The 17,689-nt window shown below is 42.0% G+C and overlaps 1 protein-coding gene across 6 annotated transcripts in view; it reads left to right on the top strand.

Annotated features, from left to right (window-relative positions):
* The window catches only part of ZNF827 (zinc finger protein 827), a 162,361-nt gene that overhangs the window by 58,222 nt on the left and 86,450 nt on the right, over positions 1 to 17,689 (top strand). For all 6 annotated transcript variants that reach the window (XM_084884282.1, XM_084884283.1, XM_084884284.1 and 3 more), the window contains exon 5: positions 5,382 to 5,615. In XM_084884282.1, coding sequence (XP_084740408.1) covers positions 5,382 to 5,615 — 234 coding nt within the window. The remainder of the gene's footprint in view (positions 1 to 5,381; positions 5,616 to 17,689) is intronic.

Raw genomic sequence — 17,689 nt, 5'->3', positions numbered from 1 at the left:
AAGCAAACATTTGGAACCCCTGAAGCATATCCTAGGGTTCCTTGGAGCACTGTTTGAAAACTACTGATCTTCGGTCCCTCCTAAGTCTGAGAGTCTTTGGCTCTGCGTTAGGGTGAGTTAGTAAATAAAATTCTCATTGGTATAGCTGTTTCATGTAAACCTCAGAATTTGCAAAATTGCTAGACGCTGGACCGAAAGAGAGCTCCGTCTTATTAAACTCAAGGAAAATTTTTTCTTTCACCAGAGGGCACCGGCAGGGCAGAACAGAAGCTGCCATGTTGCAGTTGGTTTCTCCTCTTCCACCCTCTGAGGCAAACGTTCACAAAATTCTCTCCTTTCAGAAAATATCCCTTACCTTCAGGTTGCACCGCACCCTCCCCTTTCTCATGTACGATGCTTAGTTCACTCCATATCACTTACTTTCTAAGGCCCCTAGTCCAACCCCTTCTTCATAAAGAAGCTTGGTTTTCTGGGAGAGAAAGGAGGAGAGCTTGGGTGCATTTTCAGTCAGAAGCCCTGGAGTCTAGCGGTTCTGTGATTTTTATTTATTTTATTTTTTTTTTTTGGGGGGGGGGGAGGGAGGTTTGCAGGGACAGTCTGTTAACCTCCTAGGACCTTAGTTTCCTCACTTCTAAAATGAAGATAATAATGATGCCTATCTTCTGTGGTTGATGGATCAGTTACTGAGTAACTATCCAAATGCTAGCTATATACATTATTAAAACAAATTATGGCCTTTATGGAAGTTATATAGAATTTTTTTTGGGGGGGGGGTAGAGGTCATCGGAGAAATCCTCAGGAGACTTGATGACACCTTACTTTAAAGAAGGATTTCTTTTACAGCTTATTAACGCCTGCCTATTAGAATTATCAACTTGGAGTCATTTTATCCCAGAGGCTTCCACTCCTCCCCCATATTAGCCTTTATCTTGAATCCTCTATTAACCCCCAAAAAGCTAACTTGTTTCTTTAAGTGGCAGCCCATCTCCATTAAATATGTAAACGGAAGATAGCATCATTTAGGTCCTAAAATGTTTGGACAGTGAGAGAAGGGGCCTCTTGATGAGTGGGGCTTCCTCACTGTGTTCAAAGCAGGGTATTTGAAGAAAAAATATTCAAAATTTAAACACGAGAAAAGAGATAAAGGGAGGTAACAGATTAGGTTCTAATGTTACTTGAGAATCAAACTCCCCTGTCACTCAGAGTGAGGTGGAGGTTTTGGGGGCGTCGCTGGAAGGAGAATGGGATGTAGAATAAGTCTTTGTTTGTATGAGGTTAAATTTCTCAGGTCCTAAAGCTCCCTGCCCCTTAAGCCAGTCCTGGAAAAGGTGCAGCTGGGGTTCTAGCAGAGCCAGAAACAAGACCAGTGACCAGAGCTTCCGTTCCACGTGCAGCCGCAGCCGGGTGTGGTTCAGCATCCAAACTCATTAGAGTCCATTAGCCCATGTGTGGAGCCCACCGTGGCCGTGCACCATGTGGGCACCGGGGAGGCATCCCCCTGCCAAAGGAGAGCCAGGAACCCAGGGCATGAGAGAGAGAAGAGAGAGGGAAGGAAGGAACTTGCTTTGTTTGGAAGTTTTGAATATTCTGGTTTTGCTTTCTTGCAGTGGTCACACCCATTCTAGCTACTGACTTGCTTTCAGGTGTGATTGACAGACCCGCACCTTCCACATCGCTCAGACCTTGCTTGGGCCTGCATCTGTCTGATCTTCCCTTTCCTCCTTTCCTGTTAAATAACAACCAGGTTATTACAACAGCAGCACTACTAGCTCTTTACCTTCTGAATTTTTCTCTTGCATTGAGTTACTGATGGATTCTGATAACTTTCTGAAAACAATAATTCCTAAAATATAATATGACAAAAATAAAATGAAAAAACGAAAGTATTATGGTATCGTCTTATAAAAAGGGGGAGTATCTGGAAGCTTTAAGATGTGCACACAGAAGTCAAGACAGGGGCTGGGAAAGTCCTTTGCAAACTGAGGTCATTGTGCACAAATCTGTTAGTAAGAATGAAGTCAAGACTATGCAGTGAGTCAGATAGGATTGCTTTTCCCTTAGTAATTCCCCCTATGTCCAAAGGAAAATATCCTTAATTTTAACTTTCTCTGTAGAAAGAGAATGGGTTGTTTTTTCAACTGATGATGATGATGATGATGATAATAATAATAATAATAATAAACCACAATGGTAATTATTTAGCCATATTAATTTTAAAATACAGGCTTTATATACTATTCTCGATGTAAATACTTCTGGTAATTGAAAGAAAGCAGGATAACCTTCATAGTTCTAGTTTTACACCTTTTATTTAGGCCCAAATGTTTGGGAAAAGAAAACTTGAGCAAATGAATGTCTCCCACATGCTTTTATGACATGTCATTAACTTTATTTCCATTTCCCCAGCACTTTGCTAGTTTTATGCTAGTCTTGTTAGAATGAAGATCAGGTAGAAAGACTTGCAAATTTATAATCAGCGACATCCTGCTTGCCTGTCGTTGTTTTTAGTGTCCTTGAAGTTCTGTCAAATCTGGGTTGTACTAGCAATGCTGAATATCTTTCTCCCCCTCCGGTGTTACGTAGTAGCACATAGAAGCTCCTTATACCTTCAGAGCCTCAGTGTAATGGCTGTGTCTTCTCTAGACTGGGATTTGCTTCCAGGACCTCAGGAGTTTCTTATCTTCCCTAGCTTTACCTTAGAGACTTAAAAAGTTTTAAAATAAAAGATAAAGCATTGAAGCGCTTTTAAGAATGCCTAACCATTCACTTTATATTATTCCTTCCCAAAGAATCAAAGTCACAGACTTAATAGACCATACACTGTTTAATTGCTCTGTCGTGACTAACTGGCGTGCTCTTGGGAGAGGATTTTATGGAAGAGAGGCTTAGGGCAAGGGAAGCTTTGGAGGTGGTTAGCAAAGCCCCCAGGCAGTGGGTGAAAGGGAGAAATGCACTAATAAACAAAGTCTTCTCAGGAGCCGCCTTCCTGGTTGAGGTTGGGAATACATACTTGTTGCAGATTGCTCTACAGATGGACTTTGTTTCCTTTGGTTCAGATTCTGATGGCATTGTCCCCAAATGGCTATATTTTAGGCACTTTCCTTGAGTTCTGGACTCAGTAAAGCCAGAGTATAAGTGATCACTCAGAGACACCTCAGTAAGTGCCCTGGTGTAGGCAGCAAAGCTCTTTACTTTATAACTAAGGCTTTATGCCCAAAAGAATGATTAGTTCTGGGAAAGCACCTCTAATGGCCTCTGGTGGAATATTTTGAGATTCTTAACTTTTGTTTACCATAAGGAACAGTGGAGTGCCATCTGATGTCACTAATTTGTGGCCAGTGTATTTTACTCACTCAACAAATACGTATAGTGAGCACCTACTATGTACCAGGCACTGTTCTAGGCACTCAACATCCATCAGCATTAAAACAAAGACCATTGCCTTCATGAAGAACAAACCACAAAAGAGTAACATAATAAATAAGAAAACTATATTCTATGTGATCAATCTGTTTGTGCTACCATAGAAAAATGCCACTGAGTGATGGAAACCGTAGAAATTTATGTTTTGCAGTTCTGAAGACTGAAGGTCCAAGATCGAGATGCTGGTCAGTTTGATTCCTTCTGAGGTCTCTCTCGCTCTTTGGCTTGAAGTTGGCCACCTTCTCATTTTGTCCTCACATGTGTCTCTCTTCTTATAAGGGCACCAGTCATATTGGATTAGGATCCTATCCTAATGGCCTCATTTAACTTTACCTCCCTATCTCCAAATTCAGTCACAATGGGGTTTAGGGTTTTAACATATGGATTTGGGAGAAAGGGACACAATTCAATCTTAAACAGTATGTTATGAGATGATAAATACAGGGTGTCTCCAAAATATATATACACACCTTAACAGCTGATAGCTCAATTTTGAAAATGAAATGTATTTTAATAAACACTGCCTTTATAATTATTCAGGGTGTGTGCATGCATTTTGGGGACACCCTATATTTTAGGGAGAAAAGGAAGATTAAAGTAGAGTAAGAGAGACTGGGAGTACTGGGGAGGGGTTGCAATTTTGAACAGGGTACACTTCATTGAGAAGGTGGCATTTTATCATAGACCTGGAGGTCAAGTTACATTAGTGTTGTTATAACACAGGGACCAGAGGTGGAGAGGTGGAGGAGTGGTGTAAGGGAGGTTGGTCAGAGACACCGGATTGACAGCCCCATGGACTAGGTTCGAGTCCTAGCTCTTCTGTTTTCTGGAAGCAAAACTTCCAAATGTCATTCTGTTAGGTGTTACTAAGAAGTCTATATCAGGATGAGATCTTCTTTCTCAAAAGACAGACACACCCAGTATAACCAACCTAAACGTCCCACCATGTGGCCTGTTAACGGGAAGCAGGATGCCTGTGGACGTTGCAAGTGGTAGTGGAGGATGCTTGCCTTCCCTCTTGGTCTCTCCTGAGTGGTATGTAGCTTAGTGGTATGCTGTAACCAAGCCACAGAATCCATCCCATAATAGGCCAGTTAGCTCTGCCCTGGCCGCACGCCCCACACCAACCAACCAACCATGCTAAAAAGGAACCTTGGAAAAAGGACATAAGTGGAAACACTGGTGCAATCTGAATAAAATCTGGAGTTTAGATCATAGCAATGTGAATTTCTCAGTTCTGACAAATGCATCGTGGTTAGGTCAGATGTTAACATCGGGAATGCTGGGTGAAGGATTATGTGGGAACTCTTCCAACCATCTTTACAACCTCTCTGCAAACCTGAAATTATTCCAAATAAGTTTTCTTTAAAGAAATACCCATTGTGGACTTGGAGATGACGTGGGCTACAGACATGGACCCAAAAACCAATGCCAAATGCACGTCCCACCGTTTGTGGGTCAGAGGTGTCGGCTTGTAACAAAGTAAAAGCGGTATTTCTCTAGTCCTAGCTTTTCTTTTTGGCAAATTCTCCATCCTCACCTTACACTCCACCCCAGGTTTTCGCTGTGGGTGTTGTCTCTGACTCGTGTTTATATTCAATATTTTATGGCGAAATAACTGCCTGAAGGCATTATTCTCTAATGGGATTAGGCGGGGAGGGGGCAGATAGGCCAGGGAGTCAGCCACATAGACAGGAAAGAAGACCTTGAGAGAGACCAAAGACAAAGGCACGTTTTCGAATAGGGTAGGCTTGAAGGATCCAGAAGCCCAGGCACTCACGGAGTGTATTGTGTTTTTTGTGCCCAGGGCGCAGCTGATGTTGGTTAGGTTGTGGTCCCTCCTGCTGTTAGCACAGTGTGATTGTGCATCCATACTTCATTAAGTTGGGGGGCAGCTAAGAGGGAAGTGGCCTTTTATATCTGTGTGTATATATATAATCCCTTTCTTCTTTTGACAGCTGCAAATCAGAAGGAGCCCATGAATCTTAACTTCCAAGTGAAAGAGGAGCCCCAGGAAGAGGAGGCCCTCAGCGCCTCTTTGCCTCGGTCCAGCTACGTGTTCAGTCCGGAACCTGAAGTGTCAGCCCCAAGCATCTCTGAGGACACGCTGAAGGCCCAGGAAGGGAAGGGGAGCGGGCTCAGGCGGGACATGTCAGTCAAAGCAGCTTCCGAACTTCTCATGAAACTATCAGGTACTTGCTTTATTCTAAAATGCTCACGTCTGTGCATTTGATTTGGGAGCCAACCGGAAGGCTTCCTGCATGGCTCACCATTAGCCTAATGGCAGCGCTGTCACGTTATTTCGGTGAATTCAGGGGTGACGGACCACTTGCCTTAGATTCCTGTGTTGTATGTATGAGTTTGTTTCCAGATGTTCACTGTATATCTGCCCTATTAAATGCGACCTAAATATGACTGGGCATTGTTGGAAAACACTGCTGCTTTCTAAGATGCTGTAGGTCATAGTTTTAAATGGATTCTAGTGACAGTCAAAGCACTTGTGCTAATTGATCAGATTATCTGCTTTTTTTTTTTCTTTTTCCCAAGGACCCTGCATTTTTTTTGTGTGTATTTATACTTTATATTCTTTAAGAACCATTAAAAATATTTTTCTTAACCTGATAAGTAGTTGAGATGGCACTTGAAGTAATTATCCATAGAGTAGCCGTGAGATGTTAGAAATAGAAAATTTCATAATGGGATATTGCAATAATTAATCTCAGTCCTTCAGATAAATGACTTTTTAAATTAGTATCTAAATGTAATCCCAGCCTATCAGATGCTGGAAGAACAGATTGTACTAGTAACTTGAAATTTGTGTTCCCAGCCTCTTCTCTGCCCCATCCCCTTGGGACCAGGTAAACATTTGGTGTCTTTTAGGTTCAGTGGTGTGACTTTCAGAACATGGAAAGAAAGGTTATATCAATAATAATACTTACCCAGTCAGACCACATCCTTAGTGCACAGCTGCTTAAAGGTAATTTTTAGGAACAATATTCAAAATGCTAATGTGAATCTAAAGTTGTTTTTGATTTTTATCTTGCTGTGGTTGGAGGATGAAAGCAGGATGTGTGGTAGGACTCCTTCCCTGTGTAATTTCCCAAGCGAATCTGTGTTTCTGGTTTACCGGTAGGTTGGAAGTTAAGAACTAATAGTGATTTACTTTGAGTCATTGTATCAGAACATTGAAATTCTTATATTTGCCAGTTGGGACTTTAGGAGAGAGTGATTTATTATAGATAAAGTATAATACCACCATTACATCCTACTGTAGCTTCGTTTTTCTAAACTTGGCAATGATATGGTAGCTTCCCCTATAAATGGGAGGTTTAGCAAGACTGCTGATTGGTGAAAGCTGAATGTTTAAAAACGTGATATTCAAGCAAACGTGTTTTCATACAGTTGAACCCTCCCTTCAGTGTCAAAGGCCTGGTGACAGAGAGGAATCTGTTTGTTGTTTTTTCAATCAATTCAGAGAGGCCGCCCGACTCTCTGAGTCCTTCCCATATCATAGGCTTTCACATTGCAGGGACTTCAACTCTTCTACCAGTGACTCTTCCCCCTCCCGATGGGAAGAGTCTACTCTAGTGTATAATGTTTCTGTTTCAGAGTTGGCTGTGCAGCCAGTATTGTGAGCGGAGAAAGCTGGGGTGGCACTGAAAGAGAATATGCAAAAATGAGATTTCAAGAATGCTGTGTTTTTTTCAGGAAAAGCATTTTATCTTAATCCTTTCAGATGATGAGCGTTGAGTCATGAAATAGGAAATCATTTCCTAGTTATTAATGAGGTGCCTCGAATGGAAATGGCCATGCAGCCACGCACAGTGGATGACATCTGTGGACAGAAGTGGCCTTTCTAAATGTTTATATTGAGTTTTACTGAGTCCACGCGCTGTGGGTTAAACAACCATTGAGTGGACGAGATGATCGTCTTTCCAAAGGGCATCTGCCCTACCTTGTGGTGTGGAAGTGAAAAAATGTGTTTGAAGACGAAGATAACTATTTTTTCCCCCTAAAAAAAATATCCCAGCATTCTAAGTGCAAGAGATCTGGTTAAAAAAAAAAAAATGCACCCTGGTCCCTACGTTCCAAATGCTTATGTCTGTCTGGTCAGGAGAAAGCCAGGGCAGGGGAATGCTTCCAGTGACTGGCACCTGGAGCTCCGTGCCTCTACTCCCCGGTGCCCCGCAAAGGAAGGCCCGAGCTAGTCCTCAACATGGGCGTGTGACTTAAACACAAAGGCCATCATTCCGAAGTTGCAGGGCAAAGAGGACTCACCCTTGACTAAGTTTAAGGTGGACATTTCTTAGCATGGATAGATTAGCGCTCTCAGAAGGAGGAAGGTGTTAGGAAAAACCTGCTGCTCCGACTTCCCTCAGGTTGTAACTTTAACATTTTCAATGTTCGTGCCCTGAAGGACATCCAAATACAGGACTTGTCAGTGTCCGCAGACCCCCTTTTCCAAGGCATGTCCTGTCCCTCTAGAGACAGGGTAGGCATTCAGTCCCAAAGCATCTATGCAGGGGAGTCAGGGCTGCTCTGGGCGCACTCCCATGAGACCCCAGACTTTACTGCTGACATCCTGTCAGGCGGGGAAAACCCTTCCGGTCAGGAGGAGCCAGGAGAAAAAAGGGCGGCCCGGTCGTTGTCATACGTTTTCCCTTCTTTCAGTTTGGACCCAAGGAAGAGCTACAATGTAGAATGAAAGGATTTTTCCTGGAGATGGAGGCTGTGATCTGTGGTACTTTAAGCCCTTTCAGTCCTTTCATGGAATTAATAAGAGGGACTTAGTCAATAATTTTGGCTGCTTCAATTCCCATTTTAATTTATGATAAAGCCTTAATGGATGTTGGGCCCGTGGCCCAGTCAAATATCATGTGAAACTTACCTTATGTGGAGAAACCTCTGTAGTTATATTGTTTTCCAAATGGACATTTACATTTCATGGCGGGGAGAAACACAGATGCTTAGAGACTAGACTACATTTTTCATTAGCTGCGTGTTTGGGGACATCTGAGTTTTCTTCCTTCCTGTGGCTCGAGTTCTATGTCAGCTGTTAATTGGGAAGTCAAGAGCCTGGCAGCTGGGCCAGATAAATTGATTACCATACAGAAAGCAAGCCACTCTGGGAAACCACTGGGCGCCTGCGGCTACCTGTTGTTATCCGACAAGAGGCAGCCAGAACGATCACACTTTTCTGCTAAGCGTCTAAGTTGCCAAAGATAATTCCCAGAAGTCTTGACTTACGGAGGCCAACATGCCAAAGTTCAATACAGAGGATAGATGACATTCGACTGACTAAGGGAATCTAGTCACACTGTTAAACTCCGCTTTTGCAGTGTCTAGTGACCCTGCCAACTTATAGAACAGATGTGTTACCACAGAGAGGACTTAACCCGAAAAGGACACCAAATCCCATCTCGTTGTCTCTGTTGTTCGTGGAAAGATCAGGCGCTCTTCTCCCTCTGGGGGCCACGGGCTTACATGGGGATCTGTATATAAAATGTGCCACGTCTATGGTTGTACCTAGAAGTAGCAGGTAACAGTGATTTAAAAATGCAATTCCACAAAAATAAGTAGCTGGAAAGCCAGAGTTATTCAGAAACATTATTGAAAAAAACCCAAGCATTTAAATTTATCCAACATGATAAGTAAAACTGCATATCCAGACCTTATTTTGAAATCTGTCTATTGGTTTTCTTATTTCTGTGTGCAAAAAAGGACACCAGCCGAAACCGGTTTGGCTCAGTGGTAGAGCGTCGGTCTGCGGACTGAAGGGTCCCGGGTTCGATTCCGGTCAAGGGCATGTACATTGGTTGTGGGCACATCCCCAGTAGGGGGTGTGCAAGAGGCAGCTGATTGATGATTCTCTCTCATCGATGTTTCTGACTCTCTGTTCCTCTCTCTTCCTCTCTGTAAAAAATCAATAAAATATATTTTTTTTAAAAAAAGGACACCAAATGGACTTATATTCATTTCTGATTTATATTCATTTATCCCAGCCTAGTGTTGAGAGGAATAGAAATGATAATTGCCTCTAGTAGAAGAATCCAAGCGGGCCCTGGATTTGAAATACACAGTGACGCAGAGTTCAGGGAATCAGCTAACCGAGCGCAGGCTTCAACGATGAGGGATGTTGAAGCAATTGAACTTGGGCAGGATGAAGTTTTCAGGTGAATATAATCTCTGAGGGAACTGAAGCAGAGAAGAGAAGTACCTGAAGATTGCCTTTATTAACAGTTTTCATTATGGCTCTTTTGGTTGTAAATAAGAAATCCTCTTCAGCTGGTTTAGGCAAGAAAGGAACTTAATGGAAGTCACAACAGAGGCAGGCACTCTGTTGTCCGCTGAAGCCAGGGGCCAGAGGACTGTATGGAGCCCAGGAGGCCTCACCCTCCACATCATTTCTCCTTCTCTCTTCACATACAGATGGACTTTTTCTGTTATCCAACCACATGGTAGAAAGTGGTGATGTCAACAGCTTCTGGGTTCAAAAGAGCAACTAGTCCTAACCGGTTTGGCTCTGGATAGAGCGTCAGCCTGCAGACTGAGGGGTCCCGGGTTCGATTCTGGTCAAGGGCATGTACCTTGGTTGAGGGCACATCCCCAGTAGGGAGCGTGCAGGAGGCATCTGAATGATGTTTCTCACTCATCGATGTTTCTAACTCTCTGTCTCTCTCCCTTCCTCTCTGTAAAAAAATCAATAAAATATATATATATTTTTAAAAGGATCAACTAGCCAGACTGGTGTGGCTCAGTGATTGAGTGTCGACCTGTGTATGAACCAGGAGTTGAAGGTTTAGTTCCTGGTCAGGGCATATGCCCAGGATGCAGGCTCGATTCCCAGTGAGGGACATGCAGAAGGCAGCTGATCAATGATTCTTCCACATTCTTGATGTTTCTCTCTTTTCCTCTCTTGTCCTCTCTGAAATCAATAATTATATATATATTCAAGAGCAACTTGGCAGACATTTCTTAGTCACAATTCCAAATTCCAGCAGATTGCCTCACTCTGATCAGGGCCCAGCAGTGGACACTCCTGTATGGAGGGATAAGGGCATATTGGGGAGACATGGGTGCTATCATATAGGATCGAAACATCCTGGTGGGCAAGAGTGAAGGTGATGTGAGACCAGGATGATAGCCAATGAATATGAACCACAGACATTGAGGAGCAGATTGTGGTGAATGCTGGTATTTAAATGTTAAATGTAAATGTGTCTTGGCCTTTGGGAGATGTTTCCTTTCTGGTAGACTCTCAGAGAAGACCTGCCCAGCCAGCCCCAGCTCTGTGTGTCTGAGGCGGTGCTTCTCCGAGGCCAGCCCACAGCTTTTACACAGGTTGGGAAGCACAGCCAGGTGTTAGAAATGCACATTCCTGAGCCCTGCTCTGCACCTGGCTGATCCTCTGTGGTTTTTATCAGTGATTCTGGGAGCTAAGTCTCCAGAAGCACTGAGCTGAGGCAATGGTTAACTAGAGAAATAAGTATGTCCATCTGCAAAGAATGCGTTAGGTTGAAGCTGACGGAGAGCAAATCTCTGTTGGATGTACATTTTACTTTTTCAAAAGAACCATTTCTCTTAAGTGGTTATCCTTCTTAATTTACAAAATAATGGCACATGGGAACCATTTTTAGAAGGGCACATGTATCTAATAAGTTCGGAGAGTGTTACGAGCCTCAGATAGTACTACTGTTTTCAGTGTTTTGTTTTGTTTGTTTGTTTCTTCTGTTAATTTACATGTTTATTTCTGGGCAAGGCTGACGTTCTTTTAGGAGGAAGGAGGTTTCCTTCAACCCCTGACAAATCAAAGACCATGTCGGGGACACTTCTATTCTAAAGAATTCCTCAAGAGAAATGAGAGATTTTAACTAAATGATTTTTTAGGGCAAAAATTATTCCACTGTTCCATTTGGTATGTCTCCTTTGGAAATTTGTAATCTATCAAACTTCATAAGCAGTAGGACTTCAATAATAATCTACAAGGATGGAAAATAGCTGTTTCAGTTTTATATTAATGTCATCTCACATTTGCCTCCTTCAAACTCATGTTACTTAATTACATGCAGAGAACACGGGAGGCCTAGCTGTGTCTAGTTCCTTGTGATTCTGCCTCCTTATGTACAGCTGAAAACAAAGCTCAATCCTAAAAATCAGATGACATATTAGCAAAGCCATGTGAAAGACTTGAAGATCAATTTAGAACCATCAGTAGAAAAGTATTTAGTTTATTTGTTTTATTAATATTGTCTATTTATCACACTGTCAAGTACATGGTACTGAAGCAGTTGAGAGCTTAAGACCGTCAACATGGCATAGTCTCATCAGCCTGAAATTGAAAAATACTTCTTTTTATTTAAACTCTTTTTGAGCATCTGGAGAAATTTATTGAACCCAGTATTGTACTCTACTTTTCTAAGAATTTATATATTTTAGATTGTTATGCTTTAGAGGGAACTTCTAGTCTGATTGTTAAGCACAAGCACCTTATCATTTAAAAAACACACATCTTTATTGAGATATAATTCGCATCATAAATTTATTTATTTAAAATATACAATTAAATGGTTTTTAGCATATTCACAGAGTTGTGCAACCATCACCACATCCTATTACAGAATATTCTCATCACCCCCAGGAAGAAACTCCATATCCATTAGCAGTAATTTCTTATCCTGAAACCCCCACCACCACCAGGCCTAGGCACCCACTAATCTACTCTCTATCTCAATAGATTTGTCTATTCTGCACATTTCATAGAAGTTAAATCATATAATATGTGGTATTTTGTAGCTGGCTTCTTTCACTTAGCATAATGTTTTCAAGATTCATCTATGTTGTAACATGTACCAATACTTTATTCCTTTATATGGCTGAATAATATTCTATTGGCTATTATAGCAATGGCTACAACAAGAATATATATATATATATAAAATTAATATTATATATATATATAATATTAATATTATATATATATATATATATAATATTAATTTTATACATGGTATAAAATGGATTTAACACATTGATTCATTTGTTGATGAACAAAATTTGGGCTGTTGCCCAACTTTTGCTACTGTGAACATTTGTCAAGTATTTTTGTGGACATATGTTTCATTTTTCTTGGGTAGATAGCTAAGAGTGGAATTGCTGGGTCAAATGGTAATTCTATGTTTAACATTTTGAGGAACTGCCAAGCTGTTTCCCAAAGCAGCTGCACCATTTTATATCCCCACCAACCATGTAAGAATTCCAGTTTTTTTTATTCTCTTGCCAAAACTTGTTATTGTCTGTTTTTTTTTATTATTATTATTATTATAGCCATCATACTGGGTGTGAACTGGTATTTCTTTGTGGTTTTGATTTGCGTTTGCCTGCTGATTAGTGATGTGGAGCATATTTGCATGTGCTCATTGGCCATTTGTATATTTTCTTTGGAGAAATGTTTATTCAAGTACTTCTCCCACTTTTTAATGGAATTGTCTTTTTATTCTTGAGTTGTAAAAATTCCTATGCATTCCAGATATCAGTTCCTTATCAGATATATGACTTGCAATTTTTCCCCATTCTGCTGATTTTCTTTTCACTTTTTTGGTGGCTCTATTTGCAGCAAAAACAAACAAACAAAAAACATACAAACGTTGCAATTTTGATATAATTCAATGTATCTATCTTTCGTTTTGTCGCTTGTGATAATTATGAAACTATTGCATTTTCCATAATTCCAAAAATTAAGTAAAAATGGAGACTTGTTCAATATTAAACTAAAAGCCCATCTTTACTTCTACTAGTGAGTATTTAATTTTCATATATAAACACTACGAAGCCTAATTAATTTATTGAATGAGTAGCTTCATAATAGAGTTAACCCTTGGATATATAGATTTGCTGCAGCGTTTTGTGCTTCAGCTGATGGCAGAGGATGTTTGCATGCCAGTTTTCTCGAACGACTGATGATGGATGTGGCCAGCCATGGGCTTACAATTAATTGGCCAGATGCCTTCCTCATTGCCATATGTATCCTCGGCAGCTCCCAGGATATGTGGGAAAGTTCAATCCAAGTGAGGAATTAGGCTCCTTTTTTAGCACTTAAAAACTCAGTGAGAACTGAAGATGTTTGGGGTGCAAAAACTGTAACTTGTACAAACAAGGAATCAATCACTTTAACAAGATAAAAATGTGACGTTTATATACCCAGAGAATTCTTTTCTTGAAGGTCCAGACCGTGTTAAGCTCAAAGAATATACAGCGTGTTATTTACCTGCCCGTTTCGGCAGATGGAGTCCGAAACAGCCCACGCAGCTCTGAAGGGCCGTTCTTGTTATTTTCCCAGCAAGAGGAGGGGACTGGCTGTCACAGGCTCTCCTCTCCCCCCACAAATGAGCTACCCTCACCCTCTGACTAGGAAGCAAGCACCCTGTTTGTTTTGTAACCTCACACACAGCGTGCAGGTCCTCAACACCAGGCACTGAGTGGTGGTGGTTGCTCCACCTCTTCTTGTGGGAGCTGGGCTGGCCAGCACACCCTAGAGCCAGTGACTCTGCATGCTTCACCCCTCAGGGCCCTCTGCCCTCACGCCATCCTTTTGCTTTCCTGACCCAGCTTCCTCCGCCTCCCACACCGAGGCTGGGACTCAGAAATGCTAGACTCAAAGGGCTCTTGTTTCTTTTTTATCATCTCCCTATTGCATAGCTGCATATGTTACTGCAGCCACGAACATCTGTACTAGCTTATGTTCCCAGGGACACATCACCTTCGTTAGATTCCTTTTCTGTTTGGCTGGACCAGGAGAGCCGGGGTTGAGCACAGCTGTAAGGCTGAGGGTAGGGCAGTAGGGTAGGGGGTGCTGGGTGAAGTAGGGTGTGGTGGGGCGGGGGAGGATGGAGTTGCAGATCCTTCTTTTCAATATTGAGCACAAGAGGAATAACATCTAGGAAATGTGTTTGCAGTGGGGATGGTGTACCCCCCTCCGGTTATTTCTGCGTGGCTCTCTGTTTTCTGGTATAAATAGGTGTTATCTTATTTACAAGATTAACCTTGGCACTAGCAGAGAGGCCATTCGTAAACACTATTGGATGGTTAAAACTCTACGAAGAAGCTTCATTCTCTGAGGGATCCAACTGCAGTGTGGATGCAAAGATGTGAGTAACCAGTCAGATAACCTATTCCATTCCTCACTCAGAGGATAAATTTTCCTGCCGGGTAGGAGCTGTGTACCTTATCCATGCACTCAAATCGTCTTCACCACTCTAGCCTTCTATGGCTCTCTCCTGCTTTTTTGGCTATAATGTTACCACAGTTATGGCCTTGCAAGGAAGCGCATAACTATTCTATTTCTCAGCGAGAGATCTAAAACATTTTCATTCCATGTGGTGTTTCTTCTTAATTAACCTTTCACCTTTCACTTACTCATGTCAGAGAAGGGGAACATTTGCATGTATAATGAACGCCCATGGATCCTGTGCCCATCTGGGTACCGGCTGGTATCGCAGAACTACCTCCGGAGAGGGAACTCCCTCTCCCACCGCCAGGTTGCCCGTTTGCTGTGGCCATGGCCCCTCAGAGTGTGAGCACCCGCGAATGACAGGGCCATTCATTTTCGTTGGGCAAGGGAGTGTCCAAAAATGGCACACTTTCATTAAAGGAGCTATTTCTCCCTATGGCTTCTGTTGTTCTTATTGGAAGACGCAGGATGGGAAAGTGGTATTTCTTCTTTCTCAGAGCGGCAGGACCTGTGGCATTCTTTCTGAAGGGACCTTGGTCTTCCCTCCTAATAATTCTTTATATATATATTTTTTAATTGATTTTTTTACAGAGAGGAAGACAGAGGGATAGTTATAAACATCGATGAGAGAGAATCATTGATCAGCCGCCTCCTGCACACCCCCTACTGGGGATGTGCCCACAACCAAGTACATGCCCTTGACTGGAATCGAACCCAGGACCTTTCAGTCTGATGCTCTATCCACTGAGTCAAACCGGTTTCGCCCTAATAATTTTTCTGTCTTCTCCACCCACATGTAGTTCCCCCATGTTTAAGCCATCCTGAGTTTGTGCTGGGAGCTGATTGACTTGCCATTTCCTAACTATGGGATAGCTGCTGGATTCACAACTTGCCCTGGTTTTCCATGGTTTGCCACATGCTTGTATCATTTACATCCACCTCTGGAGAAACAGGGGGTGATTGGCTGCACATGTGCCCTGCCACGTTTTATCTTAGGTCTGAGATTAGGTGATGGGGACACCTGTGTAAAAACAAGTTACAAACATGTTTGCTTACTTCCTGCTACCACCATCCTTATCCCCATGAACACTTAAAAATATACATACACTTCCCTGTTGTCACACCCAGAAATTCTGTTTTGGAGCCGGGACATTCGTGTGGACAGGCTTCCTGCTGGCTTCCTGGGGTCCACATACATGCCACCCAATGTACGCTTACTACCCTGTAGTAGAGAAGGAGAGAGGCCATCAGCAGAACTGAAGGGTTCATGAAGACCAACCGTGAAATTACAGTGATTTGGGGGACTTGTTCTGAAAGCGGAATCATCACCCCTCTCTGTGTCTTCGAATATTGATAGGGGCCTTTGCTTGGAATTCATCAATGCTTAACTTATTTAACCAAATTATTGGCAGTATGTAGACAATACTTGTCTTTCTTTTGCCTTTTTTTTTTTTTTTTTTTTTTTTTTTTTTAAGAGCTGTAGGGACTGAAGAAAACTGGGGACTAGGAGGATAGTTTAACCAAGACAGATGGTTATCTCCTTTCCATTACTTGTGCTGAAGAAAACCTTTTGCACCTTGTTTGTCCCACCTAAGTACTGATGAAACATTTTCTCCTGAAGCATTGTTCACATTAGAAAGCTCTTTTTGTCTGACTCTGTCTCGTTTTCTTGGAGACACCCACAGCCTACAGTAGTCATCCTGTGTGACAGTGAGCATGCAAGTGTTAGGGCCTGGTTCTCAGTTGAAGGCTGGTGACCTCTCCCTCTGTTTTTTTGCTTGTCACCACCTGCTCTAGAGAGGACACAGGAACAGAGAGAGGAAGGGGAATTAAAATGAGTCACTTACTATACTTGTAAGTAGCTTTGATTGTTAAAAAAAAGAAAAGAAAAGAAAAGAAGGCTGAAACCCAGCCAAAATGCTCTGTGAAGACTTCATGTACTCCATGTCTCCAAGAATCATGACGTGAAATTAAGAGCCCAGAGAGATCATTTTCCACCATCGGAAGGTCCCACCCTCAGTCCAGGGGTTCCCACAGGCATGGTGCTAGGGATAGGGCCCTGTCCCAGGCAAAGGCTCATTCATCATGGGCTATAAGGTTATCATACTTTTGCCGTGATTCCTGGCAAAAGTATGCAAAGATTTATTGAGGTTTAAGTGAACCCTATACTTTAACTTTCCTTTACTTCTCTTTCTATCTTTCCATTTATTTTCTATGATCTTCATCTTCTGTTTTTGCTTTTGTTGTTGTTTTTGTTTGTTTTGTTTTGCTTATGCATTCATTCAACAGATATTTATAGAGCTCCTATTGTTTTCCAAGCCCCATTTTAAGCACCAGGGATACAAAGGCAAAGAGCACCGTGCCCTTCACTGCATGGAGTCTGCATTCTCCTCCCATCCCACCTATTGGAACCCACTTCTCCCTCTTGTTAGTGCCCGGGTCCTAGTCTCTGTTGTTCAGGCATGTTCTCTCTGCTCCCTGCTTACCGGCTCTTCCCCGCCTGCTAGAAACATCGACCAATGGACGCTATGTAGTCAGGATGCCTCAACAGCAATACATACCCTTGTGACATGACTCAGTAAGATTTAACACCACCTAAGATAAGTACTTCAAATGTGTCTGCATATACTAAAGCCTTTAACCACCTGTTAGTGGAAAATACTTCAAAAGTTTTGTAAAACTCTCAATAATTAAATAAAACTCCTTGCTTGCTCCTTCCTCTCTTTAAAGACCCCCTCTGCCCTTTTCTCCCTTCCTTGTGCAAAAGGCACTTGACAAGAGACGGACCCTGCTTTTTGGTAATTTTTTATGTCAGCAGGAATTCTACTGAATCTTACAGGAATTTTGTTCAAAACTGACATGCGCACCCTTCCTTAGCACTCAAGTTCATGGAAAGATAGAGGAAGGCTTATTAATTATAACAAATGAGGTGAACAGGGCTTAGGTTTATTAAATGGCAAAGGATAATGATGTTAAATAGCTTTAAGGTTAGATCAGATACTTTAATTGACCCTATTTCTTTTTTAAAAAATGTGAGAC

This window comes from Pipistrellus hanaki, assembly GCF_964339955.1.
Source record: "Pipistrellus hanaki genome assembly, chromosome: 5".
Taxonomy (NCBI): domain Eukaryota; kingdom Metazoa; phylum Chordata; class Mammalia; order Chiroptera; family Vespertilionidae; genus Pipistrellus; species Pipistrellus hanaki.
The sequence above is the reverse complement of the archived record's forward strand: the minus strand, read 5'-3'. Positions and strand labels throughout refer to the sequence as shown.